A 26,248-nucleotide genomic window follows, 5' to 3' on the forward strand; every position below is an offset into this window, starting at 1 on the left:
TTAGCAGATATGTATATATATAATATATGTATATCAGCCCTCTGATAAATTTTAATCTGATAATTTCCCTAAACTTTGTACAAAAGTCGTTTGCTTGGGTCCCATTTGTGTTTCAACCGTGAAGCAGTTGTGTTTGCATTTGAAGGGATATGGCAGTAAATTTACAGGGTATAAAGGAATAACACCTGAGTCCTCAGGAATAGCAATGCATGGGGGTATCATGGACGAAACAGTATATACTCTGTTATGTCCATGGTACTGCTCATGTCTATAAGCGACGGTTACCACTTTCCATTAGATGGGCCGTTAGCTTGTTTGCCATTCTAAGTTGCACAAAAAAAAATAACAATATCTATACATCAGTACAATGACGGATATATTAAATATTGTTTATCTAATATATAATATGAAAATGAAGAACCCGATCGAAATAAATATACATATTTGATTGATAGTAGCGATATCCAAAACAAATCGACCCCAAATAATTGGGATAAAAGCGGGATGATGATGACATTCATTTTTTACTTATTTAGTTCTACATTCATTATATTATTACATAAAATACTGTGAGTGCTGGTAGTTTCCATATTTGTAAGATACTTTTAATTTTTCTATACGTTTCATTTTAATAATATCTTGATAATCTTGGTGGTGGCTCACTTCTAATGGTTGCAATTTCGATTCTTTGTGTCTTCTATGAGTAAACGTAGGAGTAAACTTTATTGATTACAAAAATAATTTTCAAAATTGCTTGAGCTGATTTTTTTTATTATATAATTCCATATCCATATGTTTTACAAATATTATATGGAGGAAAGATTTGATTGTTTGTTTGTAATAGTTGATCCATTTAAAAACTACTTAACCGATTTTAAAAATTCTTTCACCTATAAAAAACTACATTAAGTAAAATAGGCTACATATTATTTTTAAAAATTTTGTCAATCCGTCCAAAACCAGGTTTGATAGCTAGTGTGTTATATAAACATAAAAACTGACGTTTTGAGAATCTCTTCCTTTCGGAAGTCGTTTAATTAACAAATACATACAATGTATCATTAATGTGTTTGCCGTCACAATATCTAATTTTTCTGGACTACTTGCGGTTATTGCGTGTAGGAACTCGACGTATAGCGACACTAATGTTGTAGAAAACCGGCTGAATAATGTATGGCCTTGATCTGATTCATCTGGATTGGATTAATGTGGATTATTGTCGGAGACGCAGTGGGCGGGTCACGGTAATGTTGCGACACGCGAGTCTGGAAGTAGTGTTGCTAAAAATTTAACGATTATGAATCAATAGTTCGATTAGAATCACAATCTATCATACAATTATTTATTTGCATAAATATAAATACAGTTATAAATTAGATATTTACTGAATATTGATAAAGGATATATAAGTTTGTATAATAACGCTAATACTATAGACAACCAGTTGAATAATGTATGACGGTGATCTGATTCATCCGGATTTGATTAATGTTGATAACTGTTTGATGTAGTATCGCTTAATAATCGTTTATTGATTGTAAATCGATAGTTTGATTAGGATTACAATAGAATAATCAATCATTTATTTGTAGCTATATATAAGGTATCCAATGCAAAACATTCATTATTTAAGTACAGTTATAAACTCGATATTTGTCTGATGTTTGTAGAAGAAATGCAACTAGTTATAGCGACACTTGTGTTGTTTAGATCTGGTTCAATAATGTATGTCCGTTATCTGATTCATCTGGATTAGATTAATGAGTATTTATGTCGGAGATACAGGCAGGTCATGATGATGCTGAGATACAAGTCTAGAAGTAGTGACGCATAGAAATCGTTTATTGAATATTAATTGATACGTCGATTGGAGTCCCAAATAATCTAAGTATCGATTGTGTAATCGATAATACGATATAATTAAGTGTAAATAATAAATTGCTTATTTTATAAGAATATTTTGAATTAATCGCTATAATTGTGAGTATCGATTGAGATCATCGTGGTGTAGTCAGGGATACGACTTATAAAAACGCAAAGGTGTCGAATTTATGATTGACTGGTTTTAAAATTTTGTACTTAAGTCAATATAAAAGACAATACAAGTTACTCTAAGTAATAGTACTCTCAGCTACTTTAGAATCCTATGAGTAGTCTAAATGTAGGCATATATTATGTTCATAACAATGGCAACAGTCGACAAATGCCTTTAACTCTCCCATTAGGAATTATAATCATAGGCGCCGGCAGCAAGGTACAAGGGAATGCTCTCACATTTTCTCTGTCAGTTAGGAAATAAAAAATAATACAAAACATTATAATTTTTTTATAAGTTAACTGGCAATTTGCCCACTAAATCCATACGCGTGGATTTCAGACGTAGGAAAACTAATATATACCTAAAGTTACTTATAATAGCATATTAATATGAAATATATACCAAATTTTAAAATAAACCCTCAGCAATACAAAGGTGAAACCCCCATCTAATTTGGTGCAGTAGCAATAGTAATTGTGTATATATATATATATATATATATATATATATATATATATATATATATATATATATATATATATATATATATATATATATATATATATCTCCGATGTATAGACTTAGTAATATGGTATACAGTGTAGATGTAGATGCATTCTCTAATATAAAAAATAGTTCTGAATGCGCTTAAGATTTTAGCAGTTAGGCTTTTAGTGATGTTTTATATGTATACCGTATTTTTAAGCAAATAAATAAATTATTTTTATTACTACTTTAGGAGGTATGCCCATCTCTACTCTTACAACACCCACGCAAAAGGAAGAGGTGGCCTATATTATGTCAAGACTATTTATTATGTTTCCAAAAATATGACACGTATTTTTATACTTATAATTTAGACTTCTCTTTCGCCAAACAATTTTCCAGAAAATTCTACCGTAAACAAGATACCATATTGAATAACATTCCTGTGATTTAATTGTGTCAAATTTCATTTAAATTTGTATGATACAAACAAAACAACATAAGACATGTTTAAATAAAAGAAGTGTATTTATAGACCAATATTATTGTACTAGCATAATATTTGCTCTGCAGAGAGAAAGGTTATTTTATTGGCCAATATAAAATTTATGGCAATATCGTACAAGACACGAAACAATAGGTGTTTATATTTATTTACACGTTATTTGACCACTTCATACCATTTATGTTGTGTTATTATTTATATATGTAAAAGAGGAAGCTGTATGAAATAGCTGACTGACCCATATGTCAATGCACAACTGAAACCGTTGAATCTAGATTTTTTAAATTTTATAGTTAAGTTCTTTATATAATATTCATATGAACTGTTAGGTGTCTGTTGCTGAACATAGACTTCCCCATAAGACTATTATGCTAATACTTCCCATTCTTGGCCAGCAGATTCGCAAACACAGTTAGGCTTTTAGTAATATTTAAGAAGGACCCGGTTGCCTATTCTTCGACCCCTTAGTTCCCCTAGTCGCCTTTTACAACACTCACGGGACAGAAATAAAGAAAAGGTGCCTTATGGTCCCGGACTAGAATGTTATTTCAGGACCATACGGCATCTTTTCTTCGGTAATTTAGTAATAAGTATCCCCGTTTAATATGTCACAAGAAAATATGGAAGGTATGTCACAATATAAGTAGTAATCAAATCGATCGAGCTATTTTTTTTTATGGTTGAGAATGAAATGGCAACTCCGCCTGCGCTAACGGGATACACTGGTAGAGCACCAGTGAAGGGTGATCGATGAGAACAAAAACAGACCAGTTAGCCTATTATGATAATTCATCAGGAATTAACCATGATAGTTTCCAGGGGAACCGCGAGGAGGTCAACCTGGTCGGGTATATTGCTAGCAATAGGATTCTCAGTCTCCATTAGTAACAATCCCTTTCCCCCCTGATCGAACTATTTGACCGTGTATCAAATCATGTTATGTGTATTTATATAAATAAAGAAATATTTTTTATTGCTTGTTATATAGATAACATAAATCAGGTTTGAACGTTGCAATTTGTATCAGATATATTACATTAATACAAGCTGATAACCGTTCATTATTTCGGTTCTGAAATAAATATAATCATAAAAGAACACCGATAATGATTTATTCATAACAAACAAGTACTTTAATACACATACGCGATCCAACAAAGGACTTTACAATTTCCACCACGTATTCAACATCTGTTTCAGCTATGTCACGTATACAAAATCATTTTATACTACAAATTATGTGGGCGTGAGTGACATATGTAACGGGCATACTTTACGTTGCATAGAGATATAAAATTCAATATTTAAATTGAATAATCCATTTGTACATAATAATAAAAATATAACTAAATCCTATCTATGTATACATAATGCAAACTGCATTATGTTCGGATGGGTAGTGATTAAATTTGATGTAATAATTTCAAACTTGGACCAACAAATGCCTACAAGGGAAACTTTCACGCGGTTCTCCCTAGAAACCGTCGTGGTCGACTGTTGTGGAATTCGACACGATGAACGAACTGATAAGTTTTCGTCCTCACCTATCATCCCTCACTGGTGCCCCGTCAGCGTATACCGATATTCATTAAATAAACATATACCTAAAAGACATTTTTATGAATGAATGAATGAATTTTTATTGCTAAAAATGTGGTACAATAAGGTGATATGGTAATTTTACAATGGTTTCACACATTTTGTCATTACTGACGTGCAATAGTCATTATAAAGTTTGCTATGTTGACTTAATCTTTTTTTTTATATATATACTTCTACAGCGAAAAATAATTGGCCTGTCTATTGGTAAACGGTCACCGTAGCCTATGGACACTATAACACCATGAGTGGCACGTGTTAAAATATAGGCATTTATAGAAAATTACAATAAATACATACCTAATCCTGGCCGTATCGTAATAATAATCTGTCTCGATTCCGCATGGATATAAAATTTAGTAACTAGTATAATATAAAACTTAGTATTTTATATTAGCTTTAATTGCCGTATGATCCCAGCATAGAATGGGCCACTCCTTCCCTTCCAGTGGGTGTTGTAAAAGGTGACTAAGGGAACTTGAAGTTCGTGGGATGGACAGCAGCGTCCCTCTTAAAACATCAGCAAAACCCTAATTGCGGTTGCCAACTCGCAAGCCAAGCATGACAACCACTGGCAAAACCTCACTTCTATGGTTGAGGCCTATCAGCAGTGGTCAGTTAATGACTGATTTGATGGTGACGATTGTCTTTAATAGGCAAATTTTGTACGCTTTCGATTATCATATAGTAATTTTCATAGAGATCTCTATTTTTTTTTAAATAAAATATAGCATGTTATGTCATTCGCTGATACTGTAATTTTTTGTAAACGAAATAATTTTTTAAATCAATTTAGTAGTTTTTGAGGTGATACGTTACAATCAAAACAACATTTAAAAATAAAATGTTTCCTCAAATTGTCAAAACTTGTGCGATTTTAAAATTCTTTCATCTATAGAAAGCTACATTATCAATGAGTAGCATATGCTGTACATTATATTCAAAATACAAATAGTGATAATTACAATAATTTAACACAATTAGGAGGGGGGGGGGGGTAAGGGATTGTTACTTACTGGATTGGGGTTTAACTGTCATATTGCTAACAATATAACCCTATCAGGTCTACCTCCACGTGATTCCCCTTGGAAACCATCGTGGTTAGTTTTAGTGGAATTCGTCACTATGGGCTAACTGGCCTCTTTTCATTCTCACCTGTCATCTCTCACTGGTGGACGCCAATGTATGCCGATAGCACAGGCGGGGTTACCATTTCATTTTCATCCATTAAAAAAACACAAGGTATCAGAAATTTGTCTCTTAAAGCTAACATAAAATACTAATTTATGTTTTTGTCTACCCGTGCGAAGCTAGGACGGTTCGCTAGTGAATACATAAAAAAAAACACTCAGACATATTCATTTCGTATTATCGTAGGTCGTTAAATTACGTACCGCTTGTTAGCCTAGTAGTTACTAGGGCTCCATAAATAAGTCGTAGCTGGAAATCAGTGTTTATGTCTCTAAGCAATACTCCCCGCTGAGCTAACGATTGATATACTATTTATATTACTGCTTTATATATGTCTGAAATTCAAATATTTAAGTAAATGCTTCGGGTATCTTTTGCTTTGAAAAAAAAAATAGCCACTGTAATATTTACACAGTGATAAAAATTATGATCGTTAATAATATATAAGGTTAAAAATATTTTAATTTAGAACGTGGAATTATATATCTGTAAGTAAACTTTGCTTTGTTACATCCAGTCTTTAATTCTGTTAAAAAAGTCAATTTAATAATCAGAGAATTATTAGAGACTAACACGGGGTAACCTCATCAATTAGAAAAAAATATTCGGTTAAAATCTATTTAAAATTGATTTAAAATCGATATTAAAACGACGTAATTGCGTAATATAGCCATAGTAACAATTTAAAGGAATTAAAAGATTCCTTTTGTTGAAAATTGCTTAATAAATATACCCATTATATTTTAATTTAGCGCTCTTACGGACGAATACCACTTTAAGAAAAGCAGAAGAAATTACGAGTCACAAGCACTCGGCAGCCTGTTAATTCTCATTCATATGTCAACGCCACCCGCCGCCATCTGTTGACGCCTTCTGACATTGGCAAAGGCCCGCTCATTTGGAAAAGTCTAGAATAGGGTTTTCGGTCTTGAACGAAATATTCATCTCGTGTCTCATACAAAATATTCACTCAAATCGGAAAACACATATCCATTGTTGATCGAATCGACATTCAAAAGATCTGTGACGTTAATCGATTGATTTTTTTATATGCATGTGACAACTTTTAGCAAATCTTACCTTATTTGTCAACAGTCTATGGAATGGCCCCGTTTCTCATGACAATCTATAGGGAAGACCTATATGGCATATAGCAGTGGGCAAATAACATAGTAGGAAGTAGAAAATAGAAAACTATACAACAACACAGAGGATTCAAAATTTTTCTGTTTTCTATACAACAACATAGAGGATTTAAAGTTTTTTTTTTTATAATAATAATAAAAAAAAAACAAAACAAAATTACGTATAGAACAAATAATTCTATCCTTAAATCATCGATCTTGAAAATCATGGATCGTAATTCAAAAATCGATCTTCAATTAAATCGAATCAATTTCGTCAACCCTACTGCGGAATAATCAAGCAATTTATAGTCCCTAACGGAGTCCTGGATTTATTAGTATAAATCCTTATAGCTTTACTAATGTTGTACAATATATGAAAATTCTTTTGTTATTTCTTGGTGCCTTACTTATTTGGCATTCACGCAGTATTTGATAATAAATGTACAAATCCAAATATCTCTATACCTTAGTGGTATACCACAGTAGTTTAATACACTTCCTCACCCTTCCATGACTATGGGTTTTATCTCCGCAAAATATAAACAGTTATAATTACACGAATACTGGGGGGTAAAGGATTGTTAATAATGGGGATCTAATAGCCCAATTCCTAGCAACATACCCTAATAAATAAACCTTCGCGTAGTTTCCTCTGTAAACTATCTTAGTTAATTCTTGTGGAATTCGCCACGACAGGCTAACTGACCTGTTTTCATTTTCACTTATCATCCTTTACTGATGCTTCACCAGCGTGGCTGGTGGCGTGGCGAAGGCAGGGTTATTATTCCATTAACATCCATAAAAGGAATTGCACGACTTATATGTTATTTTATTGAGGCATTATTTATATTTTCTTTATGGCATAAATATGTATATTTAGTAACGCATATATTGTCAAAATGTATTTTAGTATAATATAATTAAATTCTATATACTACATAAATATTTTAGTTGCTGCTATGTGAAATATTCAGGCTTATTCATTTGTAATGATACTATCATTACATACATATATTAAATAGTCACGAGTCAGGCTCGTGCTTCCATCATAGTTGCTCATGACTAAGGATCACGAATTGATTCCGAAACTAGGCGAGCTTTTTCGATCTAATTATATGTAAGTCAAACCGGTAGTATTATATTAAAATATGTCAAATAGTTGGCTTAAATTTATTGTTTAAATAATGTCGAATCCTGCCTATTCATGAAAAGTAAAAAATTAGAAAAGTCAAAACTTTGATGTTTTGTAAGAACACATTATATATTACATTAATAATTAACGGTTTAAGCTCGACTAATTGCGGGATCAAGTCGGCACCTTTAAACATGCATTTAAATGACAAAATATTGCCTCTTAAAAGAACAATCCTTTAAATTCTTTGTCTATCGACTTGCAAAACAGTATTACTGTCAAAAATATAAAATATAAACTAAGAGCATATTTTCAGTCCAACCTTGCTTTTCAGTAGAATATTAATGTCAATACTTATTATTTGAGAAAGAAATGTAAAGTGCCATACACAAGCCCAAGAGGTTTAAGTGGTATTAAAAAATCTTAAGTTTTTGAAGGTATTTGCATGATTGAATAAAAAAAAAAAACGAAAAATGACTTCTTTTAGTAGATGTTCTGACAGAATTACATTTATTATGAAGACTTTTGTTTTAAAAAACAAAAGGATTATTTGAGAGCCGTACCCAGAGCACTCAGATGAAGCAAGCCAATTTGGAAAAGTTCATTTCTCGCCCGAACGAGAGTAGAAATGAGGTCCTGATCATTTACAGCAGTGGTGCTCAAAGTGGTTATCGCCTCCAAAGAGCTGACGACAAGTCAGCAAAAAAAAAAAATAGAGCATTTATATGAAAATATGTGTTGATAGTGTAATTAATAGTGATTATAATGTAAAAACCAGAACAACAGAGAGAGACTTTGAACAAAAGCCGTGTGCTCGAATGCCTCTGTCATGATAGGACAGTGAAATTTGAGGGTGTGGAGGTAAAACACCAACATCATCATCATCATATCTCATACTGGCAAAACCCCCTAAGGGAGAGACTTATATTCAGCAGTGGACAGTTAAAGACTAATATGATGATACATTTACGAAAAGCAGTTAATTTGGTTTAAAATGAAAACTTCATTACACTTAGAAATTTAGTTCATAAGTGGGTATTACTTATACACATTAATTATCGAAAAGACATTTTAGTGTTTGCTCAGAACCATGTGGTCACATGTTGAAATCCTATAAAAAACTGTTCCACGAAATACGAGTAGTTTGGGAACCTCTGAACTTTTACAGCGTGTCTTATAATCAAGTTAGACAGTTGTGTTCGTCTTGGAAAAACTAACTTCGATATAATCAAGTAGATATAACTGCACGGTTCGACAGTTTAGAAATATACTGCTTTGAAAGCGTAAAGATCACATTGAATGAGATTATCTGAATAATTTGTATCAATATAACCGATTATGTCATGATTTATAACGATTTAAATCGAATGGAAACTATCTAGCTATAATCGAATATATTTACAATGTCAATTCGAAATAAAGGACTTTCGTATGAAATCTATTTTTTTATGATACTTAGAATGGCAATCTAGCTGACGGTTCGCCTAATTAAATGCAAAAACTGCCATCTATAGAAATGACGTCGTCTCAGCATAGAATATGCATCCCTTTCCTTCCCGTGGGTATCGTAAGAAGCGATTAAGGAAATTAATGTTATTAATTTAGTTAGGCTTTCATGATGTTTTAAAAGGAACAACAATGTCCCTTTTAAAACATCATGAAAGCCTATCTTGCCAACCCGCCTGCCAAGCGTGGCAACTACTGGCAACACCCCACTTATAGTCCTATATCCAGCACTGGATAGTTAACGTTTGATATAGTAAAAAAAATATAGACATGAACAGTACTATGAACATCACGGTATTAACTATAATGCCTATAATGCTATGTTATAATATATGCTAACTTTATACTTATATAATTCACTTCATGTAATGTCATCCCTAAGAATTATAGTGCTATGCTCCCTTATCCTGTAATTTCATTATCACTTCACTTCAGAAATACAAGCGAGACAGCTATTCAGACGACTTATACAAAGTCTCTCTTTGGTAAATGATGTTTGTGGGTAGCTAATTTTGTAATAAACATGTGTTGTCAGACTAAATTCGACTTAAAATCTCAAATCAAAGGTTTTTTTTATTCAATTAATTTAGACATATCTCCTGGGTTGTCGAGTAGATTTCAATGTTTGGATACACACTTTATAAAATAAATTATGCACAGTTTATTACATACATTGTATCTATGGTAAACTGTTTCTGTTATATTGATTTACTTCGATGGAACTTAATTTTACTTTAACCAACTTAGAAAGGGTCTCTCAATTTGACTAAATTTGTTTATGGTTATGTCACGTGATTACATTATCAATTATAAAGTGAAATGTACTTATCTATAAACTAAAAAAAGTAATGCAAAATTAGTCGACAAGTCAAATTATTTGTCATAACAGCAATCAATATAGGTACTTATATTTAACTATCCAATCTGGAAATTATACAAAACTAACTATTACCCGCGACTTCGTTCCTGTGAGAGTATATTGCTTAACCAGTATAAACAGTAGCCTATTCTCCATTCATTCCAAATAGTATGTATGTATCAAATTTCAAGACGATTGATTGAGTTGTTACGGTGCCAAGAGGTAATAAGCATACAAACTCACTTTAACATATAAATGTTATAAAATATTTGTAGGGATTTTAGATTTAAATACTCAGTTTTAAGATATTTTAATTTTACCGCTTAATTTGTATCAAACTAATTAAAATACCTAAGTCTCAAATGTTTAATCTTTTTCTAACTTATCTAATTTAATTTTTGATTAAAATTATTTATAACAGAATAAGTGTAGATTTATCACGAAGAACTCTCATGGCAACACTGCTTTCGACTTACAGGATTACAAGTTCAAATCTGTAATTCAAATCAAAGTAAAATAGCATCGGGTCTAATTTTAATATGTATTCGAACTCCGTTTCATTAAATGAAACTTTACTCTTGGTTTAATTTAAAGGACATCGATACTATTCTAGAAGGGAAAAGAAACATCTTTTGAATTCGAAGTTATGGTGATGGTTATCTCTATATGTGTAATTCGATTTCCTAATTGGAACAAATATTTGGTTTCAAATTCTGCATCAATCAATAAACTACCAGAAATCATATTTCTACTACGTTATTTATCTATTTATGATATTTCTATGAAAAATGCTTAAACCTAAGTTTACTTGAATAAAAACATTTCTTTCTTTCTTTCTTCTTTCTTTAATAATAAAAAGATTTTACAATTATTTTAAATAATATTATATAGTCATTGTTATGAAGTTCCATCAAGAAGTCACAGCAAAACCACTGTTTTATAAGTCTATGACTTCAAAATCAGAATCAATCAGTAACTTATCCGACAAAATATTTATATGACTTCTTTAGTGTCAGTCAGTAAATTATCAGAGAAAAATATATCCATAATATTAATTTAGATAACAATCATTAAGTAATTATTAAGAAAAATGTATAATGGGATATATAGATATTTAAAAGTAAACAACTACCCCCTCATCCATAAAAACATCTCATCTCAAAAACTTAATTTAGCTATTGAACTGTTTTGAGTTCTTTTGTAGTTTGAAACCTTTCTTTTAAGTTAAATCGCCAATTTGAAAGAAAGTGACAAAATAGTGTAATAGTTAAAATCTGTAAAATCTTTTATTTTTTACGAATAAAGAGGTTAATGTTTAAAGTGATGATAAATACTTTATTTAAATATATAATTTTAATAAAAGCCATACTTCAATACTAACATTATTTTATTACAATTACAGATGTTTCGGATCCGAATCCGAAGAAATCGTCAAGCAAGGTTGAAGAGGAAATAGACGACAAAGGACATAAATTAGGTCTCAGTAAGTATTCACATATTCATATTTATTTATTTATTATTTTATCAATGATAATGATGATACCTTTTTGACTGATTTTAATGTATTTTTACATTATTAGTCATTGTTAACTTGTTTTCTATGAATGTTCATGTCTTATACGACGTTACTACATCCAGTCAAATGGACCGCTTATTTGCCATTATGAATAATATAAAAATTTTCTCTGCCTAAATAGATAGGAATCTAGAATTACCAATATTAATATACTATATAACAATATACTAATTGTAATTATAACAAAATAATATATTCAGCCTCAGAATAAATAATCAATTAGTAACAAATAAAATTACAACATTACAAATTACATCCCAAAGAGGGTTGACGACAGGCAGATGGCCAGTCGTAAAATAAGCCAAATCTTGTTGTAATATGGATAAAGAACATATTACGCCGACCCCATATAATAATTGGGATACGGGTAGGAAGAAGAAGTAACAAATAAAATTATTACTTATTTGAAATATACCTAGCTTATACATAGTTACTTCTATTTTATTGTAACTATATAAATAAGTAATAAATAAAATTACAACCTATTTGAAATATACCTAGCTTATACATATTTACTTCTATTTTACTGTAACTATATAAATAAGTAACAAATAAAATTACAACCTATTCGAAATATACCTCGCTTATATACATAGTTAGTTCTATTTTACTGTAACTATATAAACTTTATCTACATTACAATGTCTCTTAGAAGGATTTGAAAAAAACTTAACAGGTGATTTTTCGATATATTTTAACACTAGCTGACTGACACTGACAAAGGTTTTTATTGGCCCATTATATAACTTTCATAGACACAGAGCGAATTTTCTTGTAGATGCCGTTCACATATCAACATTATTTTAATATTTGAATTAAAGAAAATATACGATTAAAGGAGTTTTTCCTTCACTCTTTGTAATACACGTTTGTGCCTTTTAAAAGTCATTTCCACCGACTTCAAAAAAGGAGGTTGCTGGTTATTTGATTAGAATTATTTTATTTAATTCCGCTACCATTAGTATGCGTGTGACTGCCAACAATTGAAGTTTGACCGCCAGAAGTTCCACAATCTTCCAAATACATATACTAATGGTAACACACAAAACCTCAATAGAATAAGTCTGACAGCATTACCGGCTTTTTCCTTATCCAGTTACGAATTGGGGGTTTACAATGAGAGAATAATAAATATTAATAAGGGTACTGAACGTCAAGACAGCTGTCTAGCCGCTGTGATCCGTCACTGTCACTCCTTTCTTCACCTTGGAACCGTCATCTCATTAATATTATTATTGTCAAAGTTTGCCTGTATATATTTGTTACTTTATATAAACACGGAGGAGCAGATTCCTCCAAGAATACCGACGTCTGCATTATTTTAATAAAATCTCATGCCAAGATTTTCATTCACATTAATCTCGGAAGTCCGTGAACCAACTTTAAGGAAGTTTTGTAAATGTGTAATGTTACCATCAATTTACCAGAGGGCGACTTTGTACAAAAGTCGTTTGCTTGGGCACCTCTGTCTCATTCGTGTTTTTACCGTAAAGCTGTGTTTGCATGGCTGTGTTTCGGTTTGAAGAGTGGGATAAGGCAGTGAATTTACAGGGTACAGAGAAATAACACCTGAGTCCTCAGGAATGACAACGCATGGGAGGTATCATGGGCAAAACAGTAAACTTTGTATGTCCATGGTACTGCTTATGTCTATAGGCGACGGTTACCATTTTCCATCAGGTGGACCGTCAGCTTGATTGCAATTCTAAGTTGCATAAAAAAGAGAGAGGACATTTGTAATCGTAATGAGAAGAACGGATCCGGTAGTTAGCAAAATAATGTTCAGCGTATGTTACGTACATACGCCAAACGCTATTTTGCTAACTACCTTCAATCAGATTCTGATTTAAATAATTAGAGTTTTAACCAAACGTAACAATGAGCTGTCGTTGATGTGGTAGATTTAAGTGTAATGTCTAATACTACAATTTAGACTGTACTTAGATACATCATTCAGTCACGAATAGTGACTAACTTGCCAAAAGAACAAATTGCGAAAAAATAAAATTCTGTAACATACTGGCCAGTTATAATTTGTTTTAAAATGAAACATTCCTACAAATAAGAATATGAAAGTTCCAAATTATCAATTCCCTCTATTAAATATGGTATCACTTTTAATTCACATGCTGGAAGAGAGTTTTTTAGCGACTTTGAGGAGATCACGTTTTAATTCGTCAACAGATGTGAATTTAGTGTCATATTCTCAATTCATAACTCATTCACAATTTATATATTTACAGACCGGTCCTATAGAAATTTTATCAAAATCGGTTTAGTAGTTTCGTTGGTTTCGTCACAATTAAAGTCGATTTTTTTATGGAACACAATCTTAATTTATCTATTTATTTATACTTTATTGTATACACAAAACAATATAATAGTTAAGCAAATATAGAAAGGCGAGCTGAACTCAAAAAGAGTTTTCTTCCAGCAAACCCAAGGTGGAAAGAAGCATCAGTGTTAGATCGGTGTACAATATTATGACAATCTTCAAACTAAAAGAACTGAAAAATTTAAGTTTATACATAACATTTTTGCTCCTCATATATACTGTATTTCAATTGTGATGTAAATAAATTTTCATAATAATACAATTGATCAGTTCACATCCATCGCATGCTATCTCATTAATTCATTTCACTATTGATTTTTTACCTTAATTGGCATCAGTCGAATGCGTATGACGGACAGCGGAAATTTTGTATTTAATGAAGCATTGTTACCGTAAATAACTTCCGATTGTTCTAGATTAAAGATAAATGTGAGTATACGTGTTCAGCATTATGTTGTGAGTTTTATGAATTAATGAAAACTCTTTATTGTTCCCTTCAAAGATAAAGATTAACAATATGTCTCTCTTTTCATTTAAGAGTTCCCTCTTGTCGATGCAACTAATTCATGCATTTACTTCCAGCTAGTTCTATCCCAGGCTATATCTTTGACCTCCTTGTACGACATGACACCTACTGTTTCTTTTATCTGTAATAATATGTACACAAAAAAAAAATATCTTAATTTTTACCTACTAATATCTGTAATATTTATAAATAACAGATGGAAACTTTGTACAGAACTTATCTGCTTAGTTTCCACTGTCCTATTTCTTCCGTGAAACAATTGTGTTTGCATGGCTGTGTTTCGATTTCAAGGATGGGCATGGCAATGAAATTACAGGGTGCAGAGGTATAAAACCTTAGTTCTCAGAAATAGCAATGAATAAAGGATACAATAGGTAACGGTTATCACTTTTCATCACATAGACCGACAGTTTAATTGCCATTCTAAGTTCCTATATAATATATATAAAAAAAATTCTATTAATATATAAATGCAAAAGTGTGTAAGGACAGATGGATAACTGGATGTTTATTAGTCTTTCAAAATTCCTTTCTTATTGTTAATCTGCGTTATAAAAAGAATCCAGCTGCAAAATTTAAAGATTCTAGATTCAGCGATTAAATATGTCGTATATTAATAGGTCAAAATATGTTGATATGTAGGTTAGATAATAAACCAATCAATCAGCATCTTTATATATATATAAATTATGTCACTACTTCGTGTCATCCAGGAGTATGTTTTAAGAGCTGATCAAAGTGATTAAAGAATAGGAGCCATACGCCAGTTTTGAGAGAAAAATCCTAAAAATTAAAGCCTATACTAGGTCGCTTAGTTAAAATTTATTTCAGTAAAGAGAACAGCTTCTCACGACATAAAATTGAAATAGGACTAACACAACTCAACAACTTTTTCGATTAGAAAAAATATTGCGAACATCGGCTCGGAACTAACGACGCAAAGCGTAATCTACAATATTATAAAAAGTGAAAGTGAATTTGTTTATTTATTACTTATTTACTCCTTAATAGTTCAACCAATTGTCATGAAATTTGAACATACTCGTAATACAAATACGGTGTTTCGGATAGAAAACGATGTTTTCGATCAGGTATATTTTGTCTTAGTTAACGAATACATTCCAGTCACACAATCGACATTGGGGGTTAAAACTAGTAAAGTAATAAGTAAAATAATTTATTTATATAATTAACACTTTATTTTACCAATATTATAGGACTTATTATAGAATTTTCAATAAGCATAATGTAGCACAAAAAGCGGTCTTTATTACGAAGCAATCTCTTCCAGACAACCTTTGCGTAGAATAATGTGCTTATATTATACTATGCAATACAAATTTATATTGTAGATTCATTCGTAAATTATGCCTTCTGGTAGTACACAGTGGGTACAATATATCTTGGTAAATTAACAACCCAAAACCATGTATTACAATAATAACATTTGGCACGCACATACTATAGCCTTTGGCACAGAGAATAGGACATAATCTTAAATAGGCCTAATCAGTGTTTACTGCCATTAGAGAATTATTATATGTATACTACTACCTTAGATTATCTAGATAGAGTATCTCCATAGAAATATTTAGAAAAAAACAGATCAGAATTTTCATACAATTTTGCGTGATAAATAGTTATGAGCGATTACCTTTGCGACATCTATATTTATTTTGTCTTATAATGTCTGCATTTGTTAATGCATAAACATTCATTTTATTTGTTAAATAATACATCAAGATATAATTTATACGTAAGTGATGAACACTAATGAAAAAATTAGTCAGTTAATTTGACAATTAGCTGACAAAAAGTTGACCCGTTTTTGAGTCTCGATGCTCTATCTATATAATCTAAGACTACTACATACAGTGCTATTACTATTTATTAATTATTATTATTATTATTAAAAATAATAAAAATTGTTATGGGAAAAATTTCAAATAGTATAGATATAAATTTATTTATTTTTTAATGCATAATAAAATTTGTAAAAATTATTATATATTATTATTAGATATTGCAGTAGTGGATGATAGTTTATTGCATTTTCATGCAAAGTCAGAAAGAGGCGTACAAAAGTTGTTTGCGTGGGTACCTCTGTCTCACTCGCTTTTCTACCGTAAAGTATGCGTGTACAACTGTATTTCGGTTGGAATCGTGGCATATGGCAGTTAACACCTTTCATCCAATCATTCATTACCAACATCATATCAGCCCTTAACTATACACTGCTGAATATAAGCCTCTCCCCCCCTAAGGCGAGGGGGTGAGGATTGCCAGTAGTTCAGTAGTTGCCACACTTGGCAGGTGGGTTGGCAACTGCAGCCAGAATTTGACGATGTTTTATGAGGGATGCCGCTGCCTATCCCTCGACCATTAATACTGTAATTCTCAGAAATGACAACGTACGCGAAGTACCACGGGTGTCACAGTATATTCTGTGATGACCACGATGCTATTTATATTTATAGGTAACAATTGCCACTATTTCTGTAAGCCTATAATATTGTTTATGTCATTCAATGATTCCTACTAGTACTTTCCATCAGGTGGGCCATCAGTATGAAATAAAAGAACGAAATAATAGCGTTTAAAATCAAAGTGAGAAAATACCAAACTGGTTTCAAGTACAGGATTCTGTCACTCTCCTGACAGAAACAGTTAAGCGAATATAAATGGAACAACAAATCTTAGTTTTGATGGTTTTATTTTTACTTTGAATACAAAATCCTGACGTTTTTTGATTATGATTTATATTTAGCTTGTAATTGAGTACATTTTTCAGTTTATTTGTTCTGTTTCTCTTTCACAATCTAATAGCTGATAAAAGGTAATGTCTCCTTTCTATGAAAGCCAGATGTAGTATATTTATTACTTTACTTACACCGGGAACCTCTTGAGAAATATATTTTTACGTAGAAATATGTTTCACTCGAATGTTTTCTAAGTAATGTACATGTAATATGGGTATATTTACAAAAAATATATCTATAAAGTCCATTATTTGCCAAGTAGTTATAATACGTAAGGAGAAAAGGATTGTTACTAATGTGGACCAGCAAACCCATTACTAAGTAATATACCGTGTCCGGTCGACCATTGCGCGGTCCCCCGTGGGAACTATCGTTAACAATTCCTAGTAAATTTGTCACCGATGACTTGCTTGTTTTATCTCATCTTTTGCTATCTTTATGTATATGTTTGACATATCATTGTTATGTTAACAAGTACCAAAACTGCCAAGAAATTTAACCAAATTTCACCGAGCTCATTTCAGTTTTCTCCCATAACTTCACTAACAGAAAAATTTTTACTCAAAATTGCTAAAAATTACTCAATTTAGCAACATTGGTACATGCATAAGATATCCAGAATAAATTTAGTAGTACTGTTCAAAGTTTTTATTTATAACATATTATAATTATTATTATTATATCAGCCGTTAATTGTCCATTTAGCAACACAGGCCTCTTTTATAAGGGGTAGGGAGATCTAGTAGTTTCCATGTCTTTGGTGGTTTTAAGAGAGACACTGTTGCCCAACTCTCAACCATAAGTTCCCTTAGTCGTCTCTAACGACATCCACGGGAAAAGAAGGGGTGGCGTATTTTATGCCGTGACCATATGGCAAGAGGGGAAGGGATTTTTTTTATACAACTTAGAATGGCAAACAAGCTGACGGCCCACCTGGTGGATAGTGGTAACCGTCGCCTATAGACATGAGCAGTACCATGGACATAACAGAGTATACTGTTTCGCCCATGATACCTCCCATGCGTTGCCATTCCTGAGGACTCAGATGTTATTCCTCTGTACCCAGTAAATTCACGCCATATCCCACCCCTCAAACCGAAACACAGCCATGCAAACACAACTGCTTCTTGGTTGAAACACGAATGGGACAGGGGTACCCAAGCAATCGACTTTTGTACAAAGTCTCCCTCTGGATTGTTAGTAATGAGGTTCAACGGCCCCATTGCTAGCAATATACCCTATCAGGTCCTCCACGCGGTTCCCCTTGGAAACTATCGATGGTCCCCCCAATCCCCTGGAACCATGATTAATTCTTGTGGAATTCGTCACAATGGGCCAACTGACCTGCTTTCATTCTCACCTGTCATCCTTTACTGGTGCCCCGCCAGCATATACCGATAGCACAAGCGGGGTTACTAATCTATAATCATTCATTAAAAGAAAAAACTATATGACAAACATGTATATAAATAAATACAAATGCTTAGAATATAGCCTATATAAGCCTATAGACTAAACGTCTAAAACAAAATTACATGCAGTACAGTACATACAGAAAAATATTTAAGTACATAAACAATTCAAAATTATACGTAGAAGACAATTTAATATAATTACAAATCATTCAGATTCTAATTTTAAAATATATAAAAAAAAAATATACAAGAAAAAAAAGAACAATATCAAATATGAAAATATGTTTTCACCAAGTGTGTCGCAGTGATACAAATTTTATGTAATGTAACCCCACCTGTTCTATCGTTATAAGCTGGCGTAGCACCAGTGAGAGATGATAGGTGAGGATGTCAGGTCAGTTAAACCATCGTAATGAATTTGTTAGGAAGGAAATGGTTTCCAGAAGAAACCGCAAGGATCCCAAGGAACCGCAAGCGTCAATCTGACAGGCTATATTTACTAATAATTGGGCCCTTAATCTCCATTAATAATAATCCCTTTTCCCCTGTAATAAAATTTATTAATTAAGAATATACATATATATCTGGCACGCCTATCTCCCATTAGGGTAGTCAGAAACAATGGAACGCCAAATGCTTCGATTCAAACAAGCCTCGTTCGCTTCCTACACATTCATCAATCTTTTCACACAAATAGGAATATTTAATTACATTAATTAGTGTATCTCTTATGGATTTATGAAAATAATAACTAGGTCAGGTTTACATTTTTAAACAATCTATTCTAACATATCGAAATATATATTTAGTCTTAATTTTTTTTTTAACAATCTCTCAATAACCTTCTTCTTTTCACGCATTATAAATGCATTATTCCTTATCTATAAATGCGCAGAGTTAAAATACACAATTACTGTGAACAATAAGTAATCTAAACAAGCTGTCATAAATCCTTACTTATTAATATTATAAATATGAAAGTCAGCTTGTTTATCTGTTACCTCATAGAGCTTTAATAACTTAATTACTATAAAATTTGGTATACACATATTATATGAGATGGAGAGGAAAATAGCTATTTTTAATACATTATTATAGTATTTTAATACATGTCCCGGCCACGCGGACATAAACGCTAGTATAAAAATTATAACTATACAATTAACTTTACTTTCTACTTAATTAACTTTATTATTTTTAATAGAAACATCTATAATGTTTCCTTCTATTATTGTACGCATACTGCCCGCTAGTAATTAATGCTCCTTTCCACTCAGGGTTTGCTGGAAGAGAACTCTTACAGAGTTAAGATCGCCTGTTGTACATCTTTATTTTATATATATTATATGTTGTAATTTTTGTGTACAATAAATAATAAATAAATAATTAGGCAAATTAATAAACATAATTACCACTTTAAATATTTTGAAAATATTTGACTGTATAACTTACAGTTAAGGATTTCAAATTATAAATTTATACAAGTTTAGTAAAGTAATTCCATAATCATAATAAATTACTATTTACATATTAATCGGATAATCGTTCGATTATACATTGCACCCAAATATATTCGAATCCGAAGCATGTAAGTAAACAATCGTTTGAATTTTAAACTTCATGATTTGCGACTTGTGGAATCAACAAAAATATTAACGTCACTTTCCGATATATTTGCGAAGTTTGTAAAATAATTTGGATATTTGTTATTCAAATGGCAAAATTTGAATAATTTTTGGCATACAGATTAAATATGTCCTAAATATATATATATAGGTTATTTATTCACATTAACATTATTTGATTGCATTGGTACATATATGTGATGGTGGTAGGACCTACTGCCATGTTGGTTTCAATTATTCACTATACAATGTGGATATGTCGACCTTTATTTTTAACATACTTGTAGCTGTAACACTTAACATTTGTTAAGTGTTACATAATGCGTACATATACATATATAAACGTAATAACTTTATGAGATGAAAATATTCAGCGACAGAATTTCGCAGATATGTAGTGGAGGAGAGTCTAGTCGCATGAACTGTAAATGATCCACTATAACATGAGGAGATACATATAAATTAAAGCATTACTTATTAATATTATTAATGTGAAAGTCAATCCGTTTGTTGCCCTTAACCCCGTACGTAGTTAACCCCTTAACAGTTTAATCAATCACTATGTAATTAGGTATACATGTACTTTATGGTATGGAAAAGGCCATAGGCTAAATTTAATCCTGGTCAGTGAATCCGTGAATGAATCCCAGTTATGCGAACAAAGTCGCGGATTAAAGCTAGCAAATAGCATTTAAATATTAATTAAGACGACAATTGTACCTATCCAGAGTTGTTACTTTCTCTGTTACTAATAAAGATACGACAAAAGTGAACAATCACTGAATGATTGGCATATAGAAACATAATGATTATTATTCTCAAATCAAATTCAAATAAGGAAATGACGGTCGAGGAAAAAATCTAGAACACCATGGAATCGGATACTTTCATCGATTAACGCTAGTCGATCCGACATTCATCGGCGTTCGACCATCACTAAAGAAAACAATAGTAGCCATTAAGATTGTAGACATAAAATACGCAACTACTAAATAAACACTTAAGTCATGGACATAAAGTTCATATTCCATAATCTGAGTACTTTATTTTATGCGAGCAGATTTGTAAAATAATCTAACACAGAAATATTTTATCGTTATCAATTGATCGTCAAACGATATCAGAAAGTTGCATAGTTAACGTGTTCCTTTAGAATTTACAATACAGTATAGGTATAGGTATTAAATAGTAGAAGTAATTTTCTATACAGTATAATTCTCACTTGTCTCTCGCGCCTATTTTGCATCTGTGACTTGAACATGACTATTCAAAAAAAGAACGCTCCACGCTTCATACTAACTGAACAAATATATGTACATACATTTTTTGTACAAAAAAAAAACTATTTGCCTTTATTTGTATATTATTTCCTATATACTTAATATCAAATTTTATTTGAAAAAAGTAAGTGTCGAGTTTTTTGTCCTTTCTTTTTAACTGAATCTTTTTCTGAATTAGGTGACGAAATGATGGGTACTAAGAGTTTGTAAAGACCTGTGTGAAGAAATGAGTTTTGACATTTTTTTACTTAATTTAATGCCAAGCTTGTCTTATTTATTTCTATAATGCAACAGACATGTGATATGGTATATAAGACGGATGCATAATACTTTAGGTCTCAGAAAGTCTCCTGTTTAAATGAACAATTATCAATTTACTAAGAATATCTTTACAGAGGTCGTTAAATAAGTTAAATTATATTTTTTTACCTTTTTTTTTTTTGTTTATTTTTTAACAATGTTCATTCTTTGTCACATTGTCATTACTTTATTAACATCATGTTTTTCATTTTACTTACAGGAAGACACAAGAAAAAAGTCCTTCAGGCAATAATACCTCTGTTATTTGGTATGAAATCAGCCGGAGCCGTGATATTTGCTTTGGCAATAGTCACTGTATTAACCCTGAAGGCTTTCGTGGCTAGCAAACTGGCCCTCGTCGTCACCGTAGGCATGGCTGTTAAAAAACTCTACGAGTCTTATGGCAATGGGTGAGTTAAATCTTTCATTTCACCATTTTTAGATAAATATGCATTAAATATTAAAAGGCAGAATTCATATTACTATAATGTACATATCTAATTCTGATATTACTGACGATATAGGGTTAGTTAATTTTACTTTTTATTATGTTATAGATAAAATATATTTTACGTATTTAAAGAATAGGTTGTTGTTAGAATGGAATTCAGAGTAAATATTACATTGTATATATTATAGTCATATGTACATCTGTCTATTAACTTTAATTATGTACTTACTATAACGATCGATAGATCAGTTAAAGACAATTTATTTTTCGATGTAAATATTATATTTGTTTTAATAGAATATTCAATTTAGTAGAATTCTTCCTTGAGCTATAGAATTTTGCTTTATATTATTGTAATGTACAATTGCTTTTATTGAAACTATCTATCTTATATTGTTTACTATTGTTCCGATAATTAAAAGCAAATTTTACAGTGTAGCATGTTTTGACTGACTGGTGGTATAGAAAGCGACGCATTGTAAATACACGTATGTGCCACGAAGAGAATTTCCACTCGACCAATCAATTTAAATGTTGCATGACATTTTTTATAAACAATTCCGCTACAAACATCATGTATTGTTCGTGCGAATTCCGTCGACCACTTTCGCATTAACAAGCATTTCTGTTGGAAATTTTCTTAAACAATGCGATTTCACTGGAGATATTTGATGATGACTTTACTTGACCATTACAAACGCAGACTTGCTGAAACAAGAGATTATTTGAACGACTAATTTATAGTAATATTTGTAAGACTTTCGAAGTAGCTATAACTACTAATTAACGCCCTTATGATTATATTTAGAAGGTTATACTGCTATCTCATTGATTACTAGAATCTCCATTAAACAAATTTATAAATTTTGGAAACAATATGAACGGTCTTTTAATTAAAATAGTTTTATGTTAACACACGCTAAATTGAACTTAGTGGATTTAAATTAAAAAACCTCAGTAAGAGCGATTAAATATATTAATAACGATAATAATAATTTTGTACAAGAATGGGGTAAATTTAAGGTACTATAAAATTGTAGGATGTTAGAACATGTTACAGTAAGGAGTTAGTCAAATTATTTTTACATTCTCTCAGGATCTGGTTCTAACTGATGATACTTAAAATAGCTCATGGGTTCAATCTTCGAGTATTAATTCTTGGTGAGAGCGTCTGATTATTTTGCCCATTCTTCCCACCACATATTAATTTTTTTTTAAATTAAATTTAGATTAGGTTAGGTTACCTACTAAAATAACATAGAAGTTACTTCTATTCTGCCTGTGTATATTCTAAAATTATACGGATATAATAATTTCTTGGTAACTTAATATTTTAAAAGAAATGCTTACGGATTTTAGGAGATAGGAATTATATTATTCCTACATTTAGTAGAACAAGGAAAACGGAAGTTTTGTTTCAACTAGAATACTTGATTGCTTTACTAATAATAATCCATTATTACTGAAACGTAATCCACTAATTAATTTTTTTAAAGTTTGGAAACATATTTAAAAAAGGCAATAAATATAAATTTGACGAGTAAAATAAATAAAAAATAAAAATATGACAGCGATTAATTCGGATTGAGTTAACTGAAACTCAAAATTGTGTACAATTTTTCTTTTCACGAAATTTAATTTGGATGTATTCAGAAATACTTAAGAAGCTGGACTGAAACAATTAAGACATGACAAGTGAAAGAAAACCATATGACTTATCCGAAAAGACGAAAGACGATGACTTTACCCATAAAATAATTTCATGACTCGCAAAATATATCAACCATATGTTACAATGTAATTAAATTTTTAAACATAGGCTTTCTTTGCGTTCCAGCGTCGGTTTACAAAACCATCCATATCTTTACTCACAATATCCGATCGATTTCCCGAGTGCCTCCTCCCACGCTTATTCCGTAAGCGGAGTGAGCCCACAATTCGGATCGCCAGAGATGTATAACCCTACTGCTCTGGGAACCCATCCTCATGCACATGAATTGTTGCAACCCAATGATGTCAGTGCTCAATCATCGCAACAGGCACCTACGCTCCTAGTTAATTCAACAAGAGCAGCTGAAAGATGGGATGGTAAGTCGAAGTTACTAAAATTCTTCGAACCAGTCATTGAAAGCATTAAGAATTTAATAGACCCAATTGCTAATGTCTTTTATAGTATGCCAGCTTCGTTTAGAGGTTTGAATTCCGATGTTCAAACTACAAAAAGTTATGAGCCCGAGGTGGCTGAGTCCAAGAAACCGAAAGAGATATTAGTTCCGCAGCCTAGGTTTATTGCACAAAGAAAAATGACGTATAGAAAAAATGTTAGAACCAGACCAAAAAAGTATACCGAGTTAAAAGTTAACTTAGAAAGGCTCAAGCAAAATAAAGATTTGCATGATTATATGAAAACAAAGAAATATAAATACAATTATCCGCACACTTACTATTACCCCAGAATTAAATATTACATCGACCCTCATATATTTAGACCAAATAATAGTAGACTTGTACCATATAAAATTGAACAGTTTAAGCCAAAAGATTTATTTGTAAAAGAACAATTACCTACTGAATCGAGTGAATGGAGACCGATTGTAGTAATACCAAACGAACTTAAAAATAATAACACAAATTTACATAAACAAAATAAATTTAAAAAACGGTTTAAAAGTAGACCAACTAAGAGTAGAGTAAAGAGAAGCTTAACTAACGACTATAATTTATCATTTAGAAATAGTAGTTATGATAATGACATTTACACGGTACGTGGCAGAGGTTTTCTTGATTTACTTTCATTAATATTTAATTCTGAAACAATAAATTCTTTTGTAGAAAAAGCTAATGACTATGCCAAAACAGTTATGAAAGAAGAAACTAAAAAGAAACCATTGTATTATAGTGTTGCTTATAAAGTAATAGTATGGGGTCTTGATATGTTAAATGAATTTTTTTATCCAGAATAATTTATTATGTTTAATATAAAATAATTATAGTAGTAGCTAAATAAGTAGTAAATTATAGTTAAGTTTTTATATTAGTGGGCATTTATGAGCATTTAGATATACAAACTGATATTGGTGGTGGTAAATGACAATTGTATGTCATATAAATGTAAAAAGTTAGAGTACATAGTCACAAGTACTCAAATATTGTAAATATCAATGAAAATGTGTTATATCTTAGAATTAATATATATTTTGGCTCGATAATTTATTATTTTTTTGTTATTTAATTCTTTTAATACTAAATGTAATTAATTAAAAGAAAAAATATACCTTCATAATGTTTTGCATAGTAATATTCAATATATTTCATGTTATTTATAATTTAATATATAAATTATGTAAATAATCTTATTCTTAATATTAATGTTGTCATGTATTCATTCAATATTGTAATGAATTCTTGTACTTTAAGCTTTTTCTACAGCCTCACAGATGGGCACCCCATAGTCTTAATTTATTCTTTTTGTATTTAATTTAATTTGTAACTTGACCCTCATAAATCTGTAGATTAAAAGGTTATAAGAAAATAAATT

At 31.1% G+C, this 26,248-nt stretch overlaps 2 protein-coding genes across 2 annotated transcripts in view; one reads left to right on the forward strand and one right to left on the reverse strand.

The window, feature by feature from the left end:
- The window catches only part of LOC113514504 (uncharacterized), a 408,650-nt gene that overhangs the window by 62,988 nt on the left and 319,414 nt on the right, over window positions 1-26,248 (reverse strand). The gene's annotated exons all lie outside the window — the stretch shown is intronic.
- Window positions 1-26,248, forward strand: part of LOC113514509 (uncharacterized) — a 37,522-nt gene that overhangs the window by 10,383 nt on the left and 891 nt on the right. Inside the window, exons 2-4 of the mRNA XM_031908257.2 lie at window positions 11,846-11,926; window positions 22,480-22,669; window positions 24,548-24,798. Of these exons, the coding sequence (XP_031764117.1) occupies window positions 11,846-11,926; window positions 22,480-22,669; window positions 24,548-24,798 (522 nt within the window). The remainder of the gene's footprint in view (window positions 1-11,845; window positions 11,927-22,479; window positions 22,670-24,547; window positions 24,799-26,248) is intronic.

Source organism: Galleria mellonella, unplaced genomic scaffold (genome assembly GCF_026898425.1).
Source record: "Galleria mellonella isolate WM207_F2 unplaced genomic scaffold, CSIRO_AGI_GalMel_v1 utg35, whole genome shotgun sequence".
Classification (NCBI taxonomy): Eukaryota; Metazoa; Arthropoda; class Insecta; order Lepidoptera; family Pyralidae; genus Galleria; species Galleria mellonella.